Source organism: Lathamus discolor, chromosome 5, assembly GCF_037157495.1.
Source record: "Lathamus discolor isolate bLatDis1 chromosome 5, bLatDis1.hap1, whole genome shotgun sequence".
Taxonomy (NCBI): domain Eukaryota; kingdom Metazoa; phylum Chordata; class Aves; order Psittaciformes; family Psittacidae; genus Lathamus; species Lathamus discolor.
In genome coordinates, this window is record NC_088888.1 from 6,410,368 (window position 1) to 6,435,974 (window position 25,607).

The following is a 25,607-nucleotide window of genomic DNA, read 5'->3' on the forward strand; positions in this document are numbered from 1 at the left end:
GCAGCCCCGCTCCGCCCCGGCCCTGCGCAGGCGCAGCGGCGGCACCGATGGCGGCGGGGTTGTGTCGGGCTTTCGGGGCGCTGGTGCTGTCGGCGGCCCGGCCCCGGGCCCTTCCGCCGGGCCCCGGGCCCCATCTGCCGGGGGCCGCGCTGGCAGCTGCCTGCCGAGCGCTGAGCGGCTCGGCGCCGTGCTACACCAGAGACCCCATGTGGAAGTGCCGGGTCAAGTACACCGTGCGCCCCGTGGGCATGAAGAAGACGGGCGGGCGCGACCACACAGGTGGGCGGGCCAGGGTCGGGCAGGGCCTCGCCGGGGCAGTGCCGGGGTGCTCCCGCATGCAGTCCCTTCCTCTGTCCCCGCAGGCCGCATCCGCGTACGGGGCATCGGCGGCGGACACAAGCGGCGGTACCGAATGATCGACTTCCAGCGGCTGCGCTACGAGGAGGGAGCCCCGGCGCAGCCCTTCAGCGAGAAGGTCATCGCCGTCCGATACGACCCTTGCAGGCGAGTGCGGGATGAGGGCTCTGCCCCGGGTCCTGGCGTCTTGTGGTGAGCCCCACCTCAACCCACCCACGGCGGGTCCCTGTGCAGGTCGGCAGACATAGCCCTGGTGGCCGGCGGCAATCGGAAGCGCTGGATCATCGCCACGGAGAACATGCAGCCAGGGGACATCATCAAGAACTCCTCGCACATCGGCAGGATGGCAGGTGAACAGCGGGGCCAGGGGGGCACGGCCCAGCCCTGCCAGGGTCAGGTGTGCTGCTCCTCAAGCAATGTATCTGCTTCTGTTTTCCAGTGTCAGCCAACGAAGGGGACGCCTACCCGCTGGGGGCTCTGCCTGTCGGCACGCTGGTCTGCAACCTGGAGAGCCACCCTGGGAAGGGAGCGCAGTACATCCGGGCAGCCGGTGTGTCTCTGGGCAGGGACCCGCTGTTGGTAGCCAGTTTTGGCTTAGGGCAGATGGAGAGAATGGCAGGGGGACACTGCCTGGCCAGTGACAGGGAGTTCCTGTGCTCTCCTCGCTGTATTATAGTGCAGAACAAGCCCTCCTGAGAGGCAGGGGCAGCTCTGCCCTGTTGCTGGCTGGTGATGCCTGGACATTCTGTATTCAGCAAGAAGTGCGCCCAGAAGGGCAACAGCAGGGGCTCTGGGGAGTTCCCAGCACAGGGATGTGCTCACCATAGGGTGGGATACTTTGTCCTGCTGCTTGGGATAGCTGCCTACTCTCCTCTTGCCTGCTGCAGGGACTTGTGGGGTGCTGCTGAGGAAAGTGAATGGGACGGCCATCGTGCAGCTGCCTTCAAAGAGGCACATGCAGGTAGAGGAGCCACGCTGTCCCTGACCTGACTGCCTGGGCACAAAGATGTGCGTTCCCAGGGAGGCCTGCAGCTCTTCCCTGTCCCCTAGGTGCTGGAGACCTGCGTGGCCACAGTGGGCCGCGTGTCCAATGTCGACCACAACAAGCGGGTGATCGGGAAGGCAGGACGGAACCGCTGGCTGGGCAAGCGCCCGCACACAGGCTTGTGGCATCGCAAAAGTGGCTGGGCCGGGCGCAAGATCAAACCTATCCCTCCCATGAAAAGCTACGTCAACCTGCCGCGGGTCGCGGCACAGAAGTGATGTCGGTGGCCAATAAAATGTTCCCAACACCACCACTGTTGCCTTACTGCTGCCTTTTCTGCACAGGGCCTCGGGTGGGTGCTTTCCCCATGGGATTTGTTCAGCCCCTGCCAGGAGATGAATGTGGGGCTGTGAGCTGCCTTGGCTTGAGCTCGTAGTGGGATGCTGGTGGGGTCAGAGCTCTGCGCAATCCTGCCAAACCCGGCTATGGGGCAGCCGGGCTCTCCTCTCCCTCAGCTCACGGAGCAGTGAAGCCAAGCGGGCAGCTGGGTGGTAAAGGCAGCACGGTGGCTGCAGCCAGGACGACCCGCTGGGGAAGCGCAGCCGCGGCACTCGCGGTCCCGGTAGTGCCGTCCTCGGTGTTTCCCAATCTCCGTTCCCTTGCTGCCCGTCCCGTCCCGTCCCGTCCCGTCCCGTTCCACACCGCCCGAGACCGCGGTGCCGCCCGTTCCGCCGCGGACACGGCACTGCTCCAAGCACGCCTCACGCCCCGTCGGGTGGGCACTGCGCATGCGCGCCTGCCGACCCGGAAGCGCCGCGGGAGCTGCTGTTGGAGGTAACGCGGCCCGGCGCGGCCCCGCGGAGGAGGGTGGCGGGTCGGAGCTGCGGCCGGGCCCGGCTTGGCCTGGTTATCCTGGGCCGAGCCTAAACAACAGGGCTCGTTCCGGAGCCCCGAGGGCCGGCAGCCCGGCCCGTGAAGCCCAGTGGGGGCTCCGGCAGTGAGATGAGACCGGGCAGGGCCAGGGTGCCCTGGGAGCTCTCGCTCTGCCAGGGCTGCGTTAGGGGCTTCCAACAGCGGCCGTGGGCACAGGCAGCCCTAGAGCACGTTTGAGCTGTTAACGGGTCCCGTTACAAGCACAGATCCACAGGATCAGGCACAGCAAAGCCCGAACCTCAGCCACCACCCCCCAGCTCCTGCTCCCCCTCTGCCTCTGCAGGCACGCTTCCCATCATGGTGAATGAGAGGCATAATGGCAACCTGCTGGTGCCCCTGGGACACAAACTGCAGGCCTACCCGGAGGAGCTGCTGCGGCAGCGGCGAGGCCACGATGGGCAGCCCGAGTACCTGATCCGGTGGAGCATCGTCAGCCTGGAGGAGAGAGCAGCGGGCGGCAGCAGCACCTCCTCTGCGGAGACGAAGCTGGAGAACGTCTCCATGTGGATGTCTGCGGAAGAGGTCTGTGCCAGCTGCCTGGCGCTGCTGGACCAGAGGAAGCTGGAAGGGCAGCGTGTGACAGGGGAGAAGGCAGCCAGCCCGTCCGCTGCGGACGTCCTGGGGGATGAAGCCTCGCTGCTGGAGATGAAGGCTGATGTCAGGAGCCTGGTGCAGCGAGCGGGCCGGCAGATGGCCGAGTCCCGGGCCCCCGCGTCCTCCATCCTCAACATCATCCACGTGCTGAGCGCGTACGCCAGCATCGGCTCGCTGGTGGGTGCCTTCAAGGAGACGGGAGCCCTCGACTTGCTGATGCAGATGCTGTGCCACAAGGACAAGCAAATCCGCCACAGTGCTGGCAAGATGCTGAGGGCCCTGGCTTCGCATGATGCAGGTGGGGGCTGCTGCTGCTCATTGTCCCTGAGGGCAGCTGAGGGGTGCCAGCCCTTTCGTAGGGGTTATCTTTAGGGAGCCTAAAAAGTTTCTGTTGTTGCAGGGAGCTGGGCCAATGTCCTGCTGTCTCTGAGCCAGCAGGATGGCATTGAGCAGCACATGGACTTTGACAGTCGCTACACCTTGCTGGAGCTGTTTGCTGACACAATATCCTCTGAGGAGCACTGCATGTCCTTTGAGGGGATTCACCTTCCCCAGGTAGGAGCAGCCCCGCCAGCCCTGGGGCTGCTGATAAGGACTTGGGTACTGGGAGAGCTGGCCCAGCATCTGGGTCTGGCTTGAAGCTGAGGGGTGTCGGAGGGCTCAGCCATGGAGTGTCTGAGCAGGGAGATGAGGGTGAGCTGAGAGGTCTCTGTTGCTGCCTGCTGGTGCAGAGCTGTCACGGTTAGAGTGTGAGAGCCGTGCTTGTTGCAGATCCCTGGGAAGCTGCTGTTGGTGCTGGTGAAGCGCTACCTGTGCGTCACTTCTCTCGTGGACAAGCTCAGCGGTGATGTGGAGCAGGGAGGGGAGCAGCAGGCCGGCGCTGTGCCCAGCCCACTCACTGAGGAGAAGAGCCGTGTGCGGCAGGAGTTTGAGTTCAGCATGGCCATGGCAAACCTCATCTCGGAGCTGGTGCACGTGATGGGCTGGGGCCACCGCCACAAGGCAGAGCTGCCGCCGCAGCAGGAGCCGCAGCCTCGCGCCGCGCGCTCCATCTTCCAGCACAGGGCCGCCCCGTGCAGCGCTGCTCAAGCAGCCCCCGCTCCCGCACCCAAGGAGCCCGTCGTCTTCAAGACGCGCTCGGCCTTCCCGAGCCGCAGCAGCTACGTGGAGTACGTGCAGGCGCGGCTGGTGCGGGGCATGCGGGTGCGCATGCTGGAGGACTATGAGCAGGTCAGCGCGGGCGACGAGGGCGACTTCCGGCAGAGCAACGACGGCACGCCGCCCGTGCAGGTACCCTCCGCGGGGCTGGCGCGGGCTGTCGGCTCTGCCCGCCGTGCTGCGTGCAGGGAGCGCGCAACCACGTGTGGGAGCAGCGGGCTTGGACCTGCCTTCCCTCAGCCGGGCGTGCGTCGCGCTCTCCTCCTCAGGTGTACTGGCAAGCCCTGGGCTGTACGTACTGGGTTCACTGGCACATGGTGGAGATCGTTGGCTCTTCAGGGCAAGAGGAGCGTGGGGGCCAGGAGAAGGCGTCCACCCTGACGCACAACTGCAGGCTGGCGGCAGGTGAGCAGTCCCTCAGCTGGGCCCGCAGCTTTGCTCCCCAACCCTCGTGCAGCTGCACGCTGGCACTGCGGGTTCTGCTGGTGCCGGGGCTGTGAGCGCGTTGCCTTGCCTGGTGCAGGCACTGGGGCAGCAGTGAGCTAGAGGTGCCCATTCTGAGCGTTTTTGTTGTACATCCTAAAGAGGTTCAAGTGATGATGGTCATCCCCATCTCTACAGCTTCTAGGGTCTCCTCCCAGCTCGCTCCCCCTCTCTGGCTGCCCTCCTGTCACCTGCCTTTCCCACAGCAGTCTGTGGGGCAGCGGAGAGAGCTCTTTCTCTGGGGAACGTGGGGTGTGCAGCAGAGGATGGTGGAATGGGCAGAGCTGACGGTGCCCTGCTTTGCTCTGTCCTCCTGCAGTTGCGCAGCCGTTTTTCTGCAAGCCCTCTGGGGGGCTGTACTCCCTGCCTTACCTGGGGGAGCGGTCGACCAAGGCTGCAGAGGCCCTGAGCCGTGCCGAGTGGTGGGAGCTGCTGTTTTTTGTGAAGAAGCTGGAGGCGCAGGAGCAGCAAGAGGTCATGTGCATCATCCAGCAGGAGCAGGGGGAGCAGGTATGGGGAGAGCCTGCACTGGGGAAACGGCTGGGGGCCTCCGGTGCTGCAGCTTTTCTGCCCGCTCTGGCTGTGGCTGTCACCAGAAGCGCGGGGTCTGTGGCGAGCCCGTGAGGGTTGATGTGACGCCGTCTGTGCAGCTGCCGCAGGGGGATGAAGAAGCCCTGGTCCAGCTGTCGGTACCTGTGGAGCTGGCCCAGAAGGTGCTGCAGGTCTTGGAGGAGCGTTGCCAGGGCAGGGCTCAGAGCGACCTGCGCGGCTCCCACGTCTACGCCAAGTACTCCCTCAGCAGGGCGGCTGAGCAGGAAGGCGCCCGGAGCACCGCGGTGTCCTCGGAGGGTGCCGGCTGCAGGAGCCCTGAAGCCACCACAGTGGCCGAGGCAGCGAAGGAAGAGCTGCCCGCAGGCGCAGGGCCGCCCCGAGCCCCCGCTGTGGTGGAGAAGTCGGATTCTGAGCTGTTCAGCGAGCTCCTGGAGAAGGAAGGGCTGTTGCTGCCAGAGGTGACGGAGGAGCAGAGCAAAGGTAATGGCCTGCCGCGCGCCGGAGGCAGCTCCATTGCCTCCAAGGAGGAAAGCTGTGGGCAGGGCAGGGCAGGGCAGGCAGCTGCAGGTTGCCTGGGGACGGGAAGGCCGTGGGTCTGGTCTGTGGGTGCGTGGCACCCTGGGAGTCGCTGGGGGTGCGACTGCTGCCCTGACACCTGCGTCCGTCCCTCCTTCCGCCAGCGTTGGGCAGCTCCGAGGGGGTGAGCGAGAGGGGCTCCCTGGCCGAGATCGCAGCCGCGGTGGATGTGATCCAGAGCAGCAGCTCCGAGCTGGGGCTGCGCTTAACGGGGCTCAAGCACATTACGAAGATCCTGGAGGAGGAGCCCGAGCAGCAAGGCAGCAAAGCCCAGAGCGGGCTGGGGACCAGGAGCGTTGGGTGAGCTGTGGGGTGCTGTGCCCCCCTCCTGCCCGATGGGCAGGGCTGTGTCGGCAGGGTGGGGGGCAGTGCTGGTGCTGGGAGTGGGAAGGCCGGTGTGTCCCTGCCTGCTCAGCAAGAAGAAAGCCGGATCTTGCGTCCCCTTGGCCCAGGCAGGCTCACTGCTGGGGCTGACCCAGCCACGGCCGAGCCATGTGGGCAGGGAGAAGGTGACGGGCAGGGTGCGAGGTGTCGGCGTGCCGGTGGTGGTGCCAGGAGGCTCCTGCCGAGGTGTCCTTTCCCGTGCAGGGAGAAGCTGGTGAAGGCGGCAGTGGAGCTGCTGGCCACGGAGGCGGCAGAGAAGGCCGTGGCGGTGGTGACGCTGCGGCTGCTGGCCCTGCTCATGGCCAAGTACGACTGGCGCGTGACGTTCGCCATGGAGGGCGGTGTGCGGGCCGTGCTGTCCTGCATGCAGCAGCACGCCTCCTCCGCCCTGGTGCAGCAGGCTGGCCTGGCAGTGAGTGCGGCGGAGGGGATGCTGTGGGTGGCGGGCAGGCTGCGGGCCCAGCCCGGTGTGCCGGAGGTGCCCGCTGCCCTCCTGGCTGCTGCTGTGCTTGCAGGCCCTGAAGGTGCTGGTGGGAGCTGTGGCCGGCGAGGCAGGAGGTGCCGCCGGGCAGCCCTCGCCCCTGAAGCAGGAGGACACGCAGCTGATTCGGGAGATCTTCGCCAGCATCGGCTCTGCCTCCGGCAAGGGCTCCGCGAACCTGCTGAGCGCCGTCCCCGCCGCCCTGAGCGCCATGCGCAGGGTCCCCGGGTAGGGCAGGGAGAGGAGGGCGGCAGGGGCGGGTCGGGGGGTGCCGGGGGAGGAAGGCGCCCGCATCGCTGTGTCCCTGCAGGGGCTCCTCGGGCGTGCGGAACGGCTTGCTGGTGGTGAGCGTGCTCATGGACGGGCACCGGGCCCTGGCGGAGCAGCTGGCGAGCTGCGACCTCCCCGCCGTGCTGCAGAGCTGCTGGAGGGACGGGCAGAGCCCCGGCTGCCCTCACGCCGCGCTGGCCCTCGGCGCCATCAACCGCCTCGCGGAGCACGGGCTGCCCCACGGCCCGCAGAGCGCAGGTAGCAGCCGCCCGGCCCCGCCGTGCCACGGCCCCGCTGTGCCGCGGGCAGGGCCGCGTCCCCGCGCAGGGCAGCGCCGGGCACCCGCTGCCGCCTCGCGAGCGGGGGCCTGGGCCGGGCCCACGTGTCCTTGTCGTGGCAGGCGGAGAGGCCCCGCTGGACCCGGGGGACGTGCGGAGGCTCCTGAGCGGCCTGGGGGACGGCGTCTTGTCCAGGGACGTGCTGGCGGCCCTGGAGCGGCAGCTCTGCGGCCAGGGCCCTGTCCCCTCTGCCGAGGCGGCGCGGCTGCTGCGGGACCAGAGCTGCTTCCGGGCGCTGCTGCGCAGCTTCGAGCTGCTGGGGGCAGAGAAGGCCGTGAGCCTGAGCGTCCTCCGGTGGGTGCCGGGGCTCCGCAGCGGGGCTGCGGGTGCTGGGGCGATGCTGGGGGCACGCGGTGCGGGTCTGGGGCCCGGTGGGGCCGTTCCTCGGCGGGGCGGGTGCAGCCCAGCGCTTACGGGGGTGCCGACTGGGGTGCCCCGGGGCGCCGGCCGCGTGGGGGTGCAGCAGCACGTCCCTGGGTGCTCGAGGGGTGCCTGAGGCACCAGGGGAGGCGAGGCTCCCCGTGGGCTGTTGGCTTCCCAGAGGGGCAGGGAAGCGGGGCTGCCTCCGACACCCCCCCGCCTGCGTGCCGTGGCCTGAGTGAGCCCCTGTGTGCCCCAGGATCCTGAACAAGATGCTGGACGGGTGCCAGGAGGATGTGCTGCCCTGGCACGAGTGCGTGGAGCCCTGTGTGTCCTCCCTGAGCACCCACAGCAGCGACCGGGAGGTGAGGGGTGCACAGGGATGTGCTCGGTGCTCTGTGCTGGCGGAGCACTGGCGGCAGCAGCCCGGCCTGCTGCGGGCACTGCAGCAGGAGAGGGGGGGAGCGGCAGCTGTGGTTGTGTCCCGGCTGCTGGCACTGCCCTGGCCGTGCCTCGCGCGGCTCCAGCGGTGCTGCTGCGGTGTCGGGGTGGAGGGGATGGAGCGCGGCAGCACCGCCGCCTGCTGCTGCTGCTGCTGCTGCTGCTGGGCCTGGCCGATCCCAGCTGCTCACGGCTGCTGCTCCGCAGGTGCTGCAGGAAGTCGTTGGCTTCCTGCACCGCCTGGGCACTGCCAGCAAGGACTGCGCGGTGGTGATGTGCTGCGTGGGCACCCACGAGGCTCTGGCCAAAGCCCTGAACAAGCACAGCACGGCCCCGCCACTGGCGCCAGCCCTGCTCGCCCTGGTGACCGACTGCGAGAAGCACGCCGGCATCTCCAAGAAGCTGATGAGCAGCATCTTGGCCGGCTGCATCCAGGTGCGCCTCGGGGGGGCCGGGGCCCTGGGTCTCGGGGCCATCCAGCGGCCCTGGCACCGAGGGGCAGCCTCCTGCCCTCTGCCTGCCGCAGCCCTGTGGGGGGTGAGGGGAGGAAGACCCAGGGCCCCCGGTCAGAGCCTCGCCCCATCCCGTAGCTGGTGCTGGGGCAGATTGAGGAGCACCGCCGGAGCCACCGGCCCATCAGCATCCCCTTGTTTGATGTCTTTCTGCACAACCTGTGCCGAGGTGAGTGCGGTGAGCGGGAGCTGAAGCCCTGCCTGGCACCTGCCGGCCTGGCTGCTGGAGGCTCCGTGTGCTTCTCGTGCAGGCTCCAGCGTGGAAGTAAAGGAGGAGAAGTGCTGGGAGAAGGTGGAGGTCTCTTCCAACCCCCACAGGGCCAGCAAGCTCACGGACAGGAACCCCATGACCTACTGGGAGTCAAACGGCAGCACCGGTTCCCACTTCATCACCGTGCACATGCAGTGCGGTGTGGTGGTCAGGTGGGGCTGGGCTGGGAGAGCTCGGAGGGGCCTTGGGTACCAGGGGCAGGCGGCTCTGCGGGGAGGAGGGGTTTGGGCCCCTGTGTGAGCCCTGCCCTGCGGTCCCTGTCCTGGGGGTTGCTGGATGTGGGCAGTGGGTGTGGGGCTGGCAGGGGCCGGGGCAGGGGAGGTGGGGGCTGCTGGGCAGCACCACGTCTGCTGTGCTGCAGGGAGATGAGCATGCTGGTGGCCAGCGAGGACTCCAGCTACATGCCGGCCCGTGTCGTGGTGCTGGGGGGAGACAGCCCTGCCACCATCAGAACTGAGCTCAATGCAGTGAGTCCCTTGAGGGCTGCTGAGGCCATGGGGCTGCGTGGGAGCCGTGGGCTGGTCCTTGCTGTGCTCCAGCAAGGTCCTGTCCTGGCGTGGGGCCCTGGGAGATGCCCCGTGGGGAGGCGGGGGTGGCGGGAGCTGTGCTGCAGGGGCCGCCTTGCTGTAGTCAGGGGGTGCTGGAGGCTTGGGCACGGGCAATGCTGCAGCCTGGGCTACAGCAGCCTGGTGTGCTGGGGCTTTTGGCCAGGAGGGGGGCCCTGGCGGGGGGTGCCTCTGGGCTGCGTCGGGGCTCCTGGCGAGGGACAGAGGCCACGGCTCTAACAGGGTGCTCAGGGGAGCGCGCAGGGTGGCTGGTGCCTGCCCCTTGTCTCGCTGAGGGCTCTCTGCCTGCCTGTAGGTGACCATCCTGCCGTCAGACAGCCGAGTGATCCTGCTGGAGAACATGAGCCGCTTCTGGCCCGTCATCCAGATCCGGGTGAAGCGCTGCCAGCAGGTAGGGGAGCAGGAGGCTGGGGCAGGGAGCTGGCAGCGTGTGTGGTGTTGGGGCCATGCCCGAGGAGCTGAGGGTTGCTCTGTCCCCCAGGGCGGCATCGACACCCGTGTGCGTGGCATCGAGGTGCTGGGTCCCAAGCCCACTTTCTGGCCCGTCTTCAAGGAGAAGCTGTGCCAGCGGGCGCTCCTCTCCTGCACTGCTCGGGCTCATGCCTGGTGCCAGGAGATCTGCTGGGACCGGGGGCGACTGCTGCAGCTCTTTGGCAGGTGAGTTGTGTCCTCGCTGTGCCACCGCGTCCCTGGTCTCTGAGGCGCCCTGGCTGTGGGGCGAGCGGGGCTTCCGCGCCGATGCGCCCGGCAAGGCGCCGCGCTGCTGTCCCGGGAGCGCCCGAGGCATCAGCAGCACCGTGTGCTGCCCGGTCGCTGTTGCAGGCTGAACCGGGCGCTGCGGCACGAGCAGGGCTTCGCCGAGCGCTTCCTCCCCGAGGAGGAGGCGGCGCGGGCCTTGGGCAGGACGTGCTGGGAGGCCCTGGTGACCCCGTTGGTGCAGAGCATCACCAGCCCAGGTACCCTGTGCTCTCGCGGGCCCCTGCCCAGGCTGAGGCAGCCGCTCTGAGCCTGGTTTCCTCGCAGACCCCGACGGCGTCAGCGCCCTGGCCTGGCTGCTGAGCGAGTACCTGGAGAGCGTGGAGCCGCCGCGCCGCGCCACGAGCCCCGCTGCTGCCTTTGGTTCCCGAGTGCGGCGCCTGACCCAGCTCCTGGTGCACGTGGACCCCGGCGGCCGGGAGCCGGAGGAGGCGCGAGGTGAGCGTGGGGCTGGGATGGCGCTGGCCCGGAGCACCGGGCTGTGGCCGTGGGCATCTGCTGGGGGGCTTGGGGAGGGCCCAGTGGCACCGGAGGCCCCAGAGCCGGGAAGGGCTTGTGGCCGTGCCCCTGCAGTGGCTGTGGCCGCTTGGAATCTGCTCTGCACTGAGCCCGCAGGGAGAGGGGAGGCTGCTGGCGGTCAGTGCGCGGGGCCTGCCCGTGGGGCCGCGCTGAGCCCGGTGTTGTCCCTTGGCAGGTGGGAAGCAGGGGAAGAACAAGGAGGAGCCGGCCAGGCCTGCGAAGGAGATGGTGGAGAAGTCAGGCAGCCTGTGGGGCATCTCGCAGTGCTGGCGTGGCGTGGTGCAGCAGCAGGTAGTGCTTGGGGGGCTGGCTGTGGGGCCAGAGAGGGCACGTGGGAGCTCACACCGGACACGTGTAGTGCCATGCAGGGCTTGACAGTGGCCTGGGCACTGTGTGGGGAGGGTGCAGGGCTGTACCTGGCCTGTGCAAGGCCTGGAGGGGTCGGGGACAGCCCTTCCATGCTTGCTACGTTTGCAGGGCTCAGGCATCAGCCTCTTGCCACAGGCTGGGAGGTGGGTACAGAGCTGGGCTGCTTATTCCAGTGCTGGGCAGTGTCCTGTTCCTTCCCAGCCTTTAGGCTGTGCTCCTGTCTCTCCACAAGCTCTTGGTGGCTGACTGCTGGTCGGGGTCTGGGCAGTTGGTGTCAACAGAGTGAGGTTGGGACTGCAGACCTTCCTGCAGGCCCCATGCACATCCCGCTGTGGGGCTCACCCCTCTCCTGTCGTGTCCCACAGGTGCAGCGGTTCCTGGAGGCAGCCGGGCAGGCCCCAGACCTCGTGGAGCGATACTGCGGGCTGTACCAGCGCCTGCGCGGTGCCACGGAGGAGCTCTTTGGGCAGCAGGCTGCCTTTGCGCTGGCGCTGGGCCAGGGCTTCGCGGGGGCTCTGCTGCAGCTCTCCTTCCTCACCGCCCTGCACGTGAGTCGAGGGAGCGCGGCCCCAGTGCCGGGGCTTTCCCTGCTGCTCCCCCCAGGGCCGCTCCCCCAGCCCGGCCCTGCAGCCGCCCCGCGGGTTGAGCCCCCCCCGCAGCCGGCCCTGTCCCTCTGCAGGTGAGCGAGCGGTTTGCCCGCTACCTGGACAGGCAGATCCAGGAGCTGCGCGGGGCTGCGGGCAGCACGCGGCCGCTGCAGCACATCCTGGAGCCCTTTGTTGTCTTCAGTGGCCTGGAGCTCGCCCACACCTTCGAGCACTTCTACCGGTGAGGGCTGCCGTGTCTGCATGGGAGCAGGGGGGCTGGGGGCCGCTGTGGCGTGACAGGAGCGGTGCAGGCGATGCCGAGCCCGGCTCTGTGTGGCTGTGGTGCTCCCGCTGTGCTCTTCCCAGCTCCGGTGTCTGGAGGGAAGGGTTGTGAGTGCCCGCAGGTGCTGCCGGTCTGGGGAGGCACATTCCCTGCTGGCAGTGGAGAGGGGAGATGGGTGCTGCCGGGCCCGGGGCCGGGGCTGTCTCCTGGCATGTGGCTGATGGCCACGGAGCTGGGGCCGGCCCCTGACCTGACGCTGGCACCTGTGGCAGGCACTACCTGGGTGACCGGCTCCTGGTGCAAGGGCCGTCGTGGCTGGAAGGAGCCATCGTGGAGCAGATTGGGCTGTGCTTCCCCAGCCGCTTCCCCCAAGCCATGCTGAGCAACCTGGCCGAGTCGGAGGAGCTCCAGCGGCAGTTTCGCCTCTACCAGCTGCAGGAGCAGGACAGGCAGCTGCTGGAGCTGGACCAGGGCCTGGACGAGGTGAGTGCTGCTGGCGTGGGGAGCTGGGGGCTGCCCGCGTTCCTCACAAGGCTCCTGAGGGCCGTCCTGAGCCATGCTCCTGCCCCCGCGCCAGGCACCGGGGACCGCCTCGGTGGCGGATGCGCCGGAGGTGACGGTGCTGGCCCTGTCCCCGCGCTGCTGGCCCGTGTCGCCGCTCTGCCACATGGACCAGCCCCAGAGGTTGTTCTCGGCGGCGCTGAGCTCTCCCCTGGACGAGTTCGCCAACTTCTGCAGGCGCAGTGAGTGTTGGGCAGCCCCCAGGCCCCGCGCAGCAGCTGGGCCAGGAGCAGCCCGAGGGCAGGGGCGTGCTGGGGGCCGGGCAGGGCTGGCTCTTGTGCTGATGCTGTCTGTGGCAGGCCAGAGCCTGCTGGGCTGGGAGTGCACGAAGCCCCGGCGGTTGCAGTGGACGTGGCTGGGCCACGCTGAGCTGCAGTTTGGAGACTGCATCCTCCACGTGTCCACGCTGCAGATGTACATCCTGCTGTGCTTCAACAGCGCTGAGGTAGGAGCTGGGGACACGCGGGGTAATAAGGCAGCAGATGCTGGAGCGTGGCTGGGCCATGTCCTCCCTTCTGGTGGGGTGTGCAGCACTGCTGGGGGCACAGGCTGCCCTCTGTTCACTGGGCTGTGGCTGGTGAGTCTTGGCCTCTGGCAGGAGGTGGCTGTGGAGGCCCTGCTGCAGGTCACAGGGCTCCCTGCTGACCTGGTGCACCACGCACTGGCACCGCTGACCCATGGCGAGGGCGTCCTGGTGTGGGGCTGCCCGGCGGGAGGTGAGTGTGGGGCTGGGACAGCCCTGGGAGGCGCTGGTCTGAGCCCTGAGTGGGTGCTGGGGTGGAGGGGAAGGGAGGGGGCTGGAGCGAGCCTGTCTGTGGGTGCTCGGGGCTCAGGGCTGTGTGTGGGGCTCGGGCATAAGGCCACGTGTGGGGCTGGGGCCAGGGGTGGTGCGTGGTGCTGTTGCTTGGGGCCACGTGTGGGGGCCAGGGAGGGGGCCTAGAGCTGTGATGGCAGCAATGGGAGGGTTTGGTCCAACAGCCGCGCACGGGTCCTGGGCTCCTCCGGCTCCCAGCTGGGGGCTTGGCTGACCCTGGGCCAGGTGTAGCTCCAGGCACGCTGCGGCTGAACCAGGCAGCCCTGGCCCATGCCTCTGGCCGCCACCTGAGGCTGCTGCCCCAGCAGAGGTACTTGAGGGTGGAGACGGCTGAGGTCAGCGCCCTGGAGAGGAAGAGGAACATCCTGTGCTGCCTCATCACCCGCATCCTCAAGGTGGAGAAGCAGCTCCACATCGACAACCTGGTGTTCAGGGTATGGAGGGCTCCAGGGGCAGAGCGGGGCTGCCTGGGTGCTGCACCACACTGCAGCGTGGGGCTCTCTTGCTGCTGTAGGTGATTGATGCCTGTCAGAAGGGTGAGCTGGGGCCAGGGCTGCAGTTCCTGAGCTTCTGCTGCCACAGCGTGGATGTGCTGTCCTGTGTCCTGCACCTGCTGAACCAGGGACACCTGCGGCGCCAGGAGGAGAGGCCTCATGTCTTGGAATACATCTCTGCTGAAACCACGACACCACCTACCTCCCATGTCCAGCCTCAGGTCACCTTCCAGACTGTTGAGATCAAGACAGCTGCAAGACCAGCCTCTGCCGACAAGAGACAGACCTTTTCCACTTTCAGGTAGAGGAGGATCCGACGGACGCGGGCTGGGTCCGGTCTGTCTCTTCCTGAGCCCTTGTGGGGTTTATTGTCAATAAACAAGGCAAGTTCCACCCGCTCTCAGTTCATTCTTGTGTCGGGGACCTCAGCTCGCCTGTGGCCGGAGCGTGGCCAGGTCGCGCACTGGCTGCTGTGCCCAACAGCCCTGATCTCTGTGCTTGCTGCAGTGGTAGTTGTGCCCTGTGCACACACTCTGCCAGCTGTGTCCGGCCCTGTGCTGGGGCCCTGATGGACACACATGTACCCTGTTGTAATGGTACCAGCATTAATTTATTAAAATTAATCCCGAAAAGGAACCGTACAATAAATTTAAAAAAAATAGAATCTTGTAAAAAAAAAAAAAAAAAAACCAAAAACAACCAACCAAACCAAAACCGGTGCCCGCGTGCCCCGTGCATGGGAGCACCGCAGGGCAGCGCCGGGGGAGCGGGGTTCCGCAGCCGCAGCAGCACCGTGCCGGCCGCAGCAGTGGGGCTGCAGGGGACTAGAAAAGCTGCCGCGGCTCAGCCCTGTAGGGCAGGGCCAGGCCTGGCAGCGTGGGGCTGGCGAGGGGCAGTGTGGTGCTGGGGGGCCCTGCTCAGCACCTCTTCTCTCCCCATGAGCAATCCTGCTGGCTCCAGCACCAGGAACCTGCCTGGGCCCAGCCCAGCTGGGGCCCCGGCGCGCAGGGAGCGGACCTGGGCAGAGCGGGGCCCACAGCCCTTCCTGGGTCCCTTGTCCCAGGCTGCTGTTGGGGGTCACAGGAGGCGGGTGGCATGGTGCCCTGGCTGGTGGTGGAAGGTGCATGGCCCCAGTCTCACTGGCCTCACCTTCGTGGGTCTTGGCTCACAGGGAGTGGTGCAGGTTTGGGATCTTCTGCTGCAGAGCGGGCAGGGGATGGGCCGCAGAAGAGAGGGAACAAGAGTGAGTCCAGCTCCCTGGCTGCTCCTGCGACCCTCCACAGCTCCATCCCAGGGCTGCCCTGCCTCACACACTCTTCGAGTAGCCAAAGATGCCCACGGGGAGGTACTTGACGTGTGTTGGCCACTGTGCTGCCAGCTGGAAAAACTTCACATCGTTCCACTCCACCCCATCTATGGAGACTGAGACAAGGGGGTGCGGTGAGGCTCAGCCCCACCACAGCCAGCCCGTGCCGCTTGCTCTGCCCCTCTCCAGCCCCCTCACCTCGCAACATGGTGTTCTGGTGCTTGGCTGTGCAGATGAGGCGTGTGATCCCTTCGATGACTTGGCTTTTGGGCTCCAGGTCCTTCTCTTTTGGCTTCTTGCTCAGGAACATCACTGGGGGCCAAGGACAGACAGGACCAAGGTGAGGATGTCTCCGCTTGGCCCTGGGTGGGAGCCCTCACCCCACGGCTGTGGCCAGGTCTCAGCCCTGCCCCTCCTGTGGGCTCCCCCCCTGCCCTTTTAGCAAGAGACTGTGGCCCTGCAGCGGGAAAGCACCCCAGGGTGGGCTTGGTTACCTTTCTTGTTCTTCTCCTTGGTGACCACGGTCATGGCCATGGTGCTAGGGGACACCAGCTCCCCCGTGCCGGGGATGCGGCTGACCTGGAGTGAGCGGAAGTTGCTCTTCAGTGTGTTCTTGATACCCGTCTCCCGCTTCTCGCCCTCCTTCTTTCTGTCCAGCCCTTGTGTTGTCCAGTAGTCCACCTGCAGGCCCATCACCTCCACACCAGGGCTCAGAGACCTGGGCAAGACAGGCAGCACCATGCAGCACACAGGTGACTGCCCTTGCTCCTCTCTCTCCCCACAGCTCTGGGAACACCCTGGCCCCATAACTCCAGGATGTGGCAGCCTGGCCACAGGCATCCCAAACCTTCCCACCCCAGCATCTCAGACTGCGTGGGGCTTCCTTACCCAGCACCGGAGAGGCCACTGCTGACAGACGGGGAGGGTGGTGGGGTGCTCACAGTCTCTTTGCCGTAGGGGGCTGCTCCACTGGCAGTTGGTGTTGAGCTCAGCAGGGACGGGGTGCAGACTGTGGCATCATCTGAGTCCACTGGGGAGGAAAAGTGTGGGTTGGGAGGGGGGAAACAGGCTGGGGGACACCAACAAAGGTGAAGCAAAAGGGACCCAGGGTCTGTGGGCTCGCAGGGACTCACCAGAGGCACTGAAAGACTGCTCCACCAGGCCCACCTTTACCACCTGCAAGGGCAGATGATCCCCAGCATCAGTAGGGCAGAGCACTGCCCCTCTCCCCCCAGCCCAAACTGCCCACTGGCCCCACAATACACTCACCCCCACAAAAGGTACAAACTTCTGGCAGGAGTCCTCATCGGGGCTGCACAAGGAAGAGAGGCTGGTCAGGGTTTGGGTGTGCTGAGCACCAAGTGCATTGAGGCCCAGGGACCCCCACACTAGCTCACAGCCATCAGGACTGTCTCCTCTGCCTTCCCTCCCATGGAACCCCTGTTCCCAACATGGCAGCACAGGGCACACTACACAAGGAGGCAAGGAATCGTCCCCTCCAGTGCTGGGGGAGGGCTTGCATGCGGGAGGGCAGCTCTGCCCCGTTTTGGGGGTCACAGCTCCTCTGCACAGCAAGAGGGATGGACGCACATGGGGGAGAAGGGGGGGAACCAGGCAGCGGCACAGCAAGCACAAGCCAATACCTGATATAAAAATCAAAATAGAGACTTCTCTTCCTTGGGTGCCAGAAACCAAGAGAAGGGAGAGGTGAGAGTGCAGCCGGAACACGAGCATCAACCCCCGGGCAGCACAGTGCCAGCTCGCGGCCCCCAGCCCAGCCCAGCCCAGCCCTGGCAGCCAGTCCCCACCGCTGGGGCTGTCACAGGGCCGAGCGCACCGGGGGGGTGGCAGGGGGTAGCACCGCAGGCCTGTCACTATGAACCCCACTCCCTTGAGCACAGAGGAGAGCACGGGGCCTCGCTCGCTTGTCCCCTGTCGCCCATTGCCTATATCCCCAGACTGGGACCATGAGGCAGGATGGATGTCCCAGGGCAACGCTCACCTCTTCTGCTTGTAGGTCAGCATAGCCTCCGAGATGGGGAGCTGGTGAGAGAGGCTGGCTCCAGCGATGAACTGGGCAACACGGCCCGCGATGTCCACAGTGTCTGTGGGAGCAAAGAGGTATGAGGGCCTCGCTGGCAGCTGGGCTCCCCTTCAGAGCACTGCTGAGCCCAGGTCCTCACCTGTGATGGGGGGCTCAGCCCTGCTGAACAGCTCCCGCCACGCCGTGTCCAGGAAGAGAGTGCTGTACTTGTTATCCACCGAGGCCAGGTACTTGGCCAGAGGGTGAGAGCCTGTGGGTGAGAAGGGCAAGGCTGGCTCCAGGCAGGGAAGCCCAGGGTGGTGGGAGAGGACAAACCGAGGCCGAGCTCACAGGGGCTCTCACCCAGTGGCACAAGCAGGAAGCGAAGGTAGTTGAGCCAGTCGGGTGTCTTGCTGGCCAGCTGCTCCACAAAGAAACGTAGGACAACGCTCAGGTAGCTCTGGTCGCCTGCCACCACCATCTTCACTGGGGGAGGCATGTGGGAGTTACAGTTACAGCTGCCAAAGGGAGAGGAACAGACAGTGAGGGACAAGCAGCGGCTCAGCAGAGGGGTCAGCCCACCCGGCACCAGAAACCCCTTGCTAACCATCTCCAGCTTGCTGAGCACTGCTATGGGCAAAACCAGCACTGGGCTGCCCCTCTTTCCCCAGGGCCTACCCCTGCTCCTATGTTGTGTCCACAATCCCAAAGGATGCTAATGAGCCGGGGGGGAAGCCAGAGCCTTTTCCAGCCCTTCTCTGCAGTCACAGGAAGCCACCAGGCTGAGCCCGAGCTGTACTCACTATCGCTGGATGCGGGAGACAGTGGTGTTGAAGGCTGCCTGGATGTCTGCCACGGAGCAGGTGGACACGACCAACTGCTTGTGCGCCTGGAGCTGCTCACTCACGTACTGCAATGCAGAGAGCTTGGGTTAAGGCACCCACGGGGTGGTTGGCCAGCACCAGCCCATGCTTGCCTGACCCCTGCGTCCCCTGGGATAGACCAGGGGTCCCGGTCCCCATGCAGGGAGGCTAAAACCACCCAGCCACCCTTGGCTACATGCCTGAGCATCCCTGCTCCTCCTGGCTCTGCTCCAGGGTGGCTGCCTGAGCCCCCCTTTGAGCACAACAGCCACCACCCTGCGATGGCAATGCAAAACTGTCCCAAGAACCAGGCTCTGCTCCTTGAGACAAAAGGTTTGGTCCAGGGACCCTCTGATTTAAATCCTGCCGTTCCAAAGCAGGGTCCAGCTCTAGGCTCAGACCCCCTCTGCTCATCTCCTTCTCTTGCTGTTTTCCACTGTGGCACTCCAAAATCCTTCTGTACCACTTCAGGTGTCTGCATTCAGCTGAGACTCTGGTTACAGCTTCCCCCACGCACCCAGCTCCCATCACACCACTCACCTGGCCCTGCCACTCGGCAACGTTCACCAGCACAATGCTCTCGGGCAGCTGCTCATCAGAGACAAGGATCTGGTTGAGCTGATCGTAAACAGACTTTCGGGGCACCTAGGACAGCATCACCACAAAGCTTAACCCCCGGCTGCTGCCTGGGCTGCTCTGCCTGTGGCAGAAGGACAAGCAGGGCTCTTGAGAAGCCTCCAGGTGAGGTGGCTCCTATGGGCTCACCTGGGTGCTGTGCCACGAGTCCGGAGAGCTCTCGCTGTCCAGGCTGCTGGTGCGGCCTCCCTGTCCCTTCGAGCTCTGCCGGTCCTTCACGGAGGTGCTGCGGGGACGCCACAGCTGCTTGCTCTCGGCCTTGCTGTGAGAGAGGAACAGGAGAGGAACACCGCTGAGGAAACGTCACCTCCACCAGCCCCTACTTGCTCCAGGGAGGCACTGTGAGCCGTGGCACAGGGCATGGATGTGCCTTACCTGGGGGACACGGCACTGGGGAGCTCGGCTTTGGTGCTGGGGCCCAGCTGGGCCAGCCTGTCCACACTGCTCTCCCTTGTGGCAGCCTCTGGGGGGGCCAGCCGGGAACATGGCTCCTCTGCGGCCAGCTCCTGAGGGTGACACACGGTCACGTCACACAAACTGCTTCCCCTGCCCCGCTTCCTGCACCCATGGGTAACCCGTCAAGGATGGTGGCCCTGCTGGAGAGCCACGGCTGCAGGGCTTGAGGGGGCTGGGCTGCATCTCTTGAAGATCCTAGCCCTCCTTCCACTCTTGCTGCTCTCCAGCTCAATCTACCCGTCCCCCCCAGCCCTGGTCCCAGGCTGGTGGGCATCTCTGGTACCCCAGAAAGCAAGGTAGGGCCTGAGGGAGCTCCAGCCCGGCTCTGCATCCCATAGCTTGGACTCACCACTGCAGGGATTTCCACTCCTGGCTCCTCCTGTGGCCGCAACGTTCCTGGTTTCCGCTTGTCTGGCTCGCCCTGGGGGACAAAGACTGGGGTCAGGGAAGAATGAAGCACCCCAAGCAGGGCAGCGGCCAGTAACCCATGCCTAGCTCCCACAGGGGAGCCCCGTGTCCCCTTGGGACTGGCCCCAGAGGATGCCCCCCCATCACTACCTCTCTGCCTGCACTGGGAAAAAGAAGAGGAAAGAAGGGAAGAAGCAGCCCCAGGCAGGTGCTGCCTGGAGCTGTGGTCTCGGAGGGAGCTGCAGGCACTGTGGGGATGCGGGGCTGTCTGGGGAGGGAAGGGGGCAAGAGGTGGTGGTGATGGTGGTGCTGTAACTCACAGGGCTGCCCGCCTCTTGATCCTGCCCTTTCTGGCTGTGCAGACTGCCGATCTCAGTCTGGGAACCAGAATGAGAGACTCCCTCAAAGAAACGCCTGCAGAGAAACAGACAGACGGACGGACGGACAGACAGACAGATGGGAGAGAAAAAGGCAGGAATAAGAGAGGAACAAAGTCACCATGATCCCAGCACACCCCCGCTGGCCTGTCCCGAGCACAGAGCACTGTGGAGAGGTCCCAGCGGGCCAGACACCAAAGTGTCTGAGTAACGCACAGCCTAGGAATGGACCTGCCAGCCCCACACAGCCCTGTCTGCTGCAGCGATGCTGGGTGCAGGGACAGGGCAAGGCCACCCCAAACCAACAGGCCTAGACCTGTGACCGCAGGGAGCTGCGGTCCCTGCCTCACAGCCAGCAGTGAACCTCTGCAGTGCAGGGTGAGGAGCCACCACCTTGCCCCATCTCCCTGGTATATGGCATCTGTCAACACCACAGCTCCATCGTGCTGCTGAACCTCTCTGTCCCCTCTAAAGGCACCACCGCGGCCCCCACAGATGTCTGTTGCTTTTCTTGCTGCTCTCCCTTTTCCAGGCTCCTTGCTTCTTCCTGCTGCTGCTGCACTTGAGCAGCAGCTTCCACCTTCCCTTTCTGTTTTCCCCCTTCCCGAGGCTCTGAGACTATATCACTGCACACAGAACCACCCCTCAGTAGCACAGCAATGTCCTGGTTTGCTCCCTAGCACTTAAATTTGCCTTTTAGGTCTCTGAGCTGATGTTTTGCTAGAGTTACATAGTGCGCCTCCAAGGCCCTGCTCCCAAATCGCAACACAGCAACTCTCCTGGCGGACCAGGACTGTCTTTGCCACCACAGTGTGAACTTCTACCTTAGTTTCTGCTTTTCCACCCATTGTTTCTTTGCCAAGGGCTGTCTCCACATCCTATGGGCTGCTCAAAGACCAGTCTTTAGGAAACAATCAGGCCCCATCACTGGATCTCACCTGCCAGCTTTCCCAGAACCCTTGCAGCAGCTACAGCCCACCTGCAATGTGTGGCCTCCCTGGGGCACATCTGAGCTATTCACTCTAAGCTAAGGATGTATTTGCTCACTAGCTCCCAGGAAAAGTTCCTCTTGCAGATGGGGATACAAGACGGCAGGTTTCCAGGGATGGCCACAGAGGTGTAGGACATAGAGCAGTTCTCCTGTTAGGACTCTGCTAGAGTTTCCATTGTTTTCTATTGCCCCCATCTGGATCTATCTGCAGCTTTCTGCAGGATACCTACAGACCTCTGAGCATCCTGGCTGCTCCTTTTACTTCCCTTTTAATACGTTTCCTCCCCTGGGTACAGCATGCTGTGCTGCCAGGCACAAGAGCTCCTTTGCTTTCACTGCTCCTACAAGGCCATTTCACCTTGGTAAATGATGGTCCCCACTCCAGAGCATCACTTCAGCAGCAGTGTTTGGGCACTGGCTAGGAGAAGACTGACTCAATTTTCCTCTCATTGGCTCCAGGAGAAGTTGCTTCATGACACCTTCATTTACCAAAGCTCCAGGTTTACAGTCAGAATCGTGCCCAGTGGGACACTTCCTCTAGGTCACACAGGGATAAATGATGTCTCCTGTTTATTACTAACAGATTTCAGCTCTCTCCACCCTTCCCAGTTGCTGCTCCAGGATCTCAGGCACTGTCAACCCCCTGTACAGTCTACACTTGCCTTTTCTCAACCAGCAATTTCAATCCATATAGACAATACCCGTTTTTGCTAGACATTAGGGTTGTATACACTTGGTCTGGCTTTCAACACCCCACTCAAATGGAGCTGTCTCCCCCTTCCTCGTGGAAGCTGTGCCTTTTTCTGGCCTGTTTCACTTGCAGTTCAGAAGCTTTCATAGTTCTCAGCTCTCCCTGTCCTGCAGTTTAAAGGCTCTCCTATACAGATGATTGAGTCTGAGTCTCTGCAGGTTGAGATCTAGGTAAATCCCAGTCCTTCTGAACAGCTCCCTTCTGTTTTCAGTGAATGAGCCCCTTATCCCCCACCCATTCTCCCAGTCACTGATGGAGACATTTGCTCCTTCCCTTCTGATCTTCAATCAAAGACTCTGACTGACCTAACAGCCTAAGTTCCAGCTCCAGTTTCCCAGCAGTGCAGGCGCAGCCGCCCTGGCTGATCAGATGGATGGATATCTGCTCCCAGCACCAGTGGTCCAACCCACTGGCTACTGCTCATCCTTCAGGACTACCTTGCTCCATAGACATTCAGTGTCTAGCAAGGCTGTCTATGAGAGTAAATAAATCCAGCATGAGGATCACATCTTGAATTTACAGGCTGGGCTGGGAGGTCATCATCAGCTGAGGTGGCTATGCAGGGCCTTGGAACCATGCAGTCTACACTGACCACCTTGGCAGTCAGCTCCTGTATCTCCTTTGCAAGATTACAGAACCAGTGATCTGAACTCAAGGGGATACACACTCAGCACTGTGAGAAACTGAGGCACTCCAGAGCAAACCAAGCTGGAAAGACGCTTAGTGAACAGGCCGAGAAACAGCCCAGAGCCCAGCAGGCTGTCCCACCAGAGACAGTAGCAAACACCTGAGGAAGGCTGTAAGGGCAGGTACAAGCACAAACCAGCACTAACTCTGGGATGCCCTCCCAGTGACCAGATGCTTGCAAGCAGGCACTTGCAGAACCAGGGCAGGGTCTTATGTTTAAATCCTCTCAATAGCCTTCTCTTACAGTTTACATGCACAAACCATTATCTGACCACAAAAAGAGCTTCCTTTTCCTCCCACAGCACTTTTGTTTCCTTTGATGCGAGACCCTGGGGAACTCCTTTTGGAGCTCCAGCAGACCACCTTGCCCACACGCCTGCTGCCTCCTTCACAAGCACCTGTGGAAAACACGACTTCTGTCACGTTCCTGTTTCCTCCCCATTGAAGCCAGCAGATTTAATGCCAATTTGCCTGCGGCAGACCAAGTCTGGTACCCCTACCTAAGTACCTTCAGCAGGGATTCCAACTAATCCAGATGATGTTTAAATAGAGAACTATAGAAACACCAACGACAAGCAAGCTTGGCTTGGCTAAAAGAGACCCAGTACACTGTGAGGCAGCCAAATAGAAAGACAGTTAAAGGCAACTTTCTCACAAGAGGACAGCGGGGAAACAGAACAGCCATGAGCAAAGAGACCAGGTGAACACAGAGCACATGGGAGAGAAGCCTGCTTTCACTGCACGGTCCACTGAAGACCTCTGTGCCAAGCCAGCTGCTGCTGACAGAGCAAGTCAAGCCACTGGGTGCCTGGGGAATGGGGTGAGGAACATTGCTGATGGTTGATGGTCGCCACAAAGAGTGGGAATGCAGCATGCAGGCCTCACAGGGACACAAGGATTGGCCCAAGCAGTCACAAAGTGCTCAAAAGACAGGCATGGAGAGCCCCGAGAAAGCCAAGACTGTCAGATGAAAGATATGAGAGCTGGGAAGAGTGGGGGCTCAGATCAAGCAGGTACTCTTCCAGCAGGTCAGTAAGTGCTGGGCTGCTAGGAAATCAGGTGAGGTTAAATGCGAAGGAAGTCAGTTTTAATGGACAGTTTTGAGTTTGTTAAACAGGATATGCAAGTGATGAGCTCAGTGGTGCCAACAGAAGACGGTGATGGGAGTAGAGACAAGGCAATGCTTACATTAGCCCAAGCAACAGAGAAGTGTCAGAGGGCATTCCTCCAGGCCCTGTAGACGTGTCAGCCTGTGATTCCCTGCAACTCTTACCTCAGGGTGGGTTTGGGTGTGCTGTGCACACTCTCATTGTCCTCAATCTCTGGGCCGCTGTCACTGTTGTTGCACTCCTCCAGACTGTCATACAGCAAGCCCAAGTCCTCTTCCACCTCTTGGGTCTGGTCTACAGGGTCAGAGTCCAGGACCTGTGGGACCAAGCCCAGAAAGCAGTGAGAGATATCGAATCACCTGCATCCCAGGCCAGACCATGCACAAGCTCCCTCCCAGCCACGAGGCACACACCACAGCACCTTTCCCACCTCAGGGAGTCAAACCCAGGCTGTGGAACAATGAGGTGACAGCACCCTTCCTCCCCTGGCCCCTCTCCCCAACAGGAAGGTGGGTTTGATTTGAGCATGAGGCTCAGAGATGCCTTCTTGAGGCAAGAAGGTTTGGAAAACCCAACGCCCAGTCAGGGCCATGTCTCACATCACCTTTGGTAACAGCCCTGGGCACCATGCACCTCATGCCTTGTGCTCCCACTGAATGGGAACCAGCCCTCTGATATCTACACACGTGCAGCAGCCTTCCCGCTTCTTACCTCCTCCGTCACTTTGAACCTCTTCAGCAAAGCCACAAATTTCTGCTTGAAGTTTGGTTGCTAAAACGGAAACAAACCCCTGTCAAATCACTTCCAAAGTGACTAACATGGAGGCCACTGCTGCTCTCTTTAACGTGCCTTCAGCTCCTTTCTGGGTCCACGGGCCCAAGGTCAGCTATGATTTCCCTTGCTCTTTGAATCTGCTGTAGGATTTGGACTAAATCTGGACTCTGCAAGAAGCTGTTGTATCTGGGCATGATGGAGGGCGCAAGCACTCAGACTCTATCTGCTCCAGGCTGGAATAGCACTTTCGCGCCATTTAAATCCCCTTTCTCCCCAGACCATCTGGCTGAGGAATGCTGCCTTCAAGCAAGAGAAGATGGGGAACAAACTCAGGAAGCAGGTGCCCAGGTGACTGCAGGGCTGAAGGAGACAGGGATCAGGAAATGCTTGGAGAGCAGGGTAGCACCCCCCTGCTGGTGACAGGCAGAGGAGCTGCTGATGGTTCACCCTTTCCAGAGCCAACCTTTCCTTTCCTCAGGGAGGAAAGAGAGAAGACCATGCCACAGCAGCAAGTCAAGACTGTGCTGCACCCAGACCATCCTTGACATGAAGCCATACTAAACCCAGTACAGATCAGGAGGTGGGATACAGCTCTGAGCAGCAAGCTAACTCATTAATGGGAAGAGGTTTCCTAATTCTTCTCAGAGCCAAGGGCTCTCTTCCCTGCTCTGCACCAGCGCCAGCATGCCCCCCAGAGCCCTCTCATTCCCTGCAAGGAGGGAAGGAAGAGAATCCCTTCCATTTCTTTGATCACTCAGTAAATGCTGATGTTACTCTGGTCATTGATGTGGTTCGGATCATTTTCCTCCTAGCCTTCTTGGTTTTCCTCAAGTCATCCTCTTCATCAAACAGATCCTGCAGGCAAAAAATTACAGCACATCAGAGCAGCGCAGAGTGCAGGGAACGGCATCTCCTACATTCCCCATGTTGAACAGCTTTTGTCCATTCTGCTCCCAGAGTCTTGTTTCTCAGTTCGGGCACCTCTCCCTGCGCAGCTCCTTCTCCCTCCTTAACACTGCCCCCCAACAGACCTTCTTCTTTTACCTCCCCAGGTCTCTCTAGAGGGACATGTTCCAGCAGTATGCAGAGGAGGTACAGCAGCTTTCTGCAGCAGTTCTTGTGACAACCTAAAACTCTCCTCTCTGCACTCGCTAGCCACCCTGTGTTGTCCTGTTCTCCCGTCTCTAGGGTTAGCTCCTTCCAGTGTCCTTCCAGGGACCAGTCTCAACAACACACACAACTCCCAGGGACACAGCCCTGATGTGTGAACCCAGCATGACAGGACAAGTAATATAGAGGACCCTGAACACGGTTTGTCCCTGTCCTTGACCAGCATGCTACCACAAGTCTTTTTTGGCCTTGAGAGTAGACACCACAACAAGAGGACAGCAAACAGCAGTAGCACAGCTTATCACAGGGCTGGGATAGGTCTGTCACCTCTGACCATTTTCAGACCCAGACTGTACTTCCTAAAATCTCTGCTCTCTCTCAGAGACAGCCTGTTATCTGGCCTGTTATCACAGGGACACAGGGGAGAACCATGGTGTGAGATGGAGGGGACTCAGCAGGGGTTTTATGCTGC

The 25,607-nt window shown here is 63.0% G+C and overlaps 3 protein-coding genes across 3 annotated transcripts in view; 2 read left to right on the top strand and 1 right to left on the bottom strand.

The window, feature by feature from the left end:
* The first annotated feature begins 12 nt into the window (after positions 1 to 12).
* Positions 13 to 1,652, top strand: MRPL2 (mitochondrial ribosomal protein L2). The gene is made up of 6 exons (XM_065679540.1): positions 13 to 279; positions 363 to 504; positions 592 to 707; positions 797 to 907; positions 1,245 to 1,318; positions 1,408 to 1,652. Exons 1-6 carry the CDS (start codon positions 48 to 50, stop codon positions 1,618 to 1,620), a joined length of 888 nt encoding a protein of 295 aa, XP_065535612.1. The 5' UTR covers positions 13 to 47; the 3' UTR covers positions 1,621 to 1,652.
* A 500-nt stretch (positions 1,653 to 2,152) lies between these two features.
* On the top strand, positions 2,153 to 14,037 carry LOC136014652 (cullin-9-like). Its single transcript, XM_065679542.1, has 29 exons — positions 2,153 to 3,167; positions 3,270 to 3,424; positions 3,641 to 4,159; positions 4,297 to 4,432; positions 4,830 to 5,020; positions 5,161 to 5,542; positions 5,743 to 5,938; positions 6,227 to 6,434; positions 6,538 to 6,731; positions 6,814 to 7,031; positions 7,174 to 7,405; positions 7,731 to 7,836; positions 8,120 to 8,347; positions 8,503 to 8,593; positions 8,676 to 8,847; positions 9,057 to 9,162; positions 9,557 to 9,652; positions 9,743 to 9,918; positions 10,084 to 10,217; positions 10,285 to 10,455; positions 10,712 to 10,827; positions 11,271 to 11,453; positions 11,585 to 11,733; positions 12,048 to 12,258; positions 12,353 to 12,518; positions 12,636 to 12,781; positions 12,935 to 13,052; positions 13,382 to 13,584; positions 13,665 to 14,037. The coding sequence occupies exons 1-29, from the start codon at positions 2,573 to 2,575 to the stop codon at positions 13,947 to 13,949; spliced, it is 5,883 nt and encodes a 1,960-aa protein (XP_065535614.1). The 5' UTR covers positions 2,153 to 2,572; the 3' UTR covers positions 13,950 to 14,037.
* Positions 14,038 to 14,212: 175 nt separating this feature from the next.
* Positions 14,213 to 25,607, bottom strand: part of LOC136014651 (phosphofurin acidic cluster sorting protein 1-like) — a 42,444-nt gene continuing 31,049 nt past the window's right edge. The window contains exons 7-25 of the mRNA XM_065679541.1: positions 24,800 to 24,880; positions 23,963 to 24,022; positions 23,416 to 23,567; positions 19,657 to 19,750; positions 19,278 to 19,349; positions 18,848 to 18,978; positions 18,602 to 18,734; positions 18,377 to 18,481; positions 17,777 to 17,883; positions 17,337 to 17,491; positions 17,134 to 17,244; positions 16,953 to 17,055; positions 16,220 to 16,262; positions 16,084 to 16,126; positions 15,839 to 15,980; positions 15,445 to 15,668; positions 15,149 to 15,262; positions 14,959 to 15,066; positions 14,213 to 14,842 (exon numbers count right to left, since the gene is read on the bottom strand). Of these exons, the coding sequence (XP_065535613.1) occupies positions 14,790 to 14,842; positions 14,959 to 15,066; positions 15,149 to 15,262; positions 15,445 to 15,668; positions 15,839 to 15,980; positions 16,084 to 16,126; positions 16,220 to 16,262; positions 16,953 to 17,055; positions 17,134 to 17,244; positions 17,337 to 17,491; positions 17,777 to 17,883; positions 18,377 to 18,481; positions 18,602 to 18,734; positions 18,848 to 18,978; positions 19,278 to 19,349; positions 19,657 to 19,750; positions 23,416 to 23,567; positions 23,963 to 24,022; positions 24,800 to 24,880 (2,031 nt within the window). The 3' untranslated portion in view covers positions 14,213 to 14,789. The remainder of the gene's footprint in view (positions 14,843 to 14,958; positions 15,067 to 15,148; positions 15,263 to 15,444; positions 15,669 to 15,838; positions 15,981 to 16,083; positions 16,127 to 16,219; positions 16,263 to 16,952; positions 17,056 to 17,133; positions 17,245 to 17,336; positions 17,492 to 17,776; positions 17,884 to 18,376; positions 18,482 to 18,601; positions 18,735 to 18,847; positions 18,979 to 19,277; positions 19,350 to 19,656; positions 19,751 to 23,415; positions 23,568 to 23,962; positions 24,023 to 24,799; positions 24,881 to 25,607) is intronic.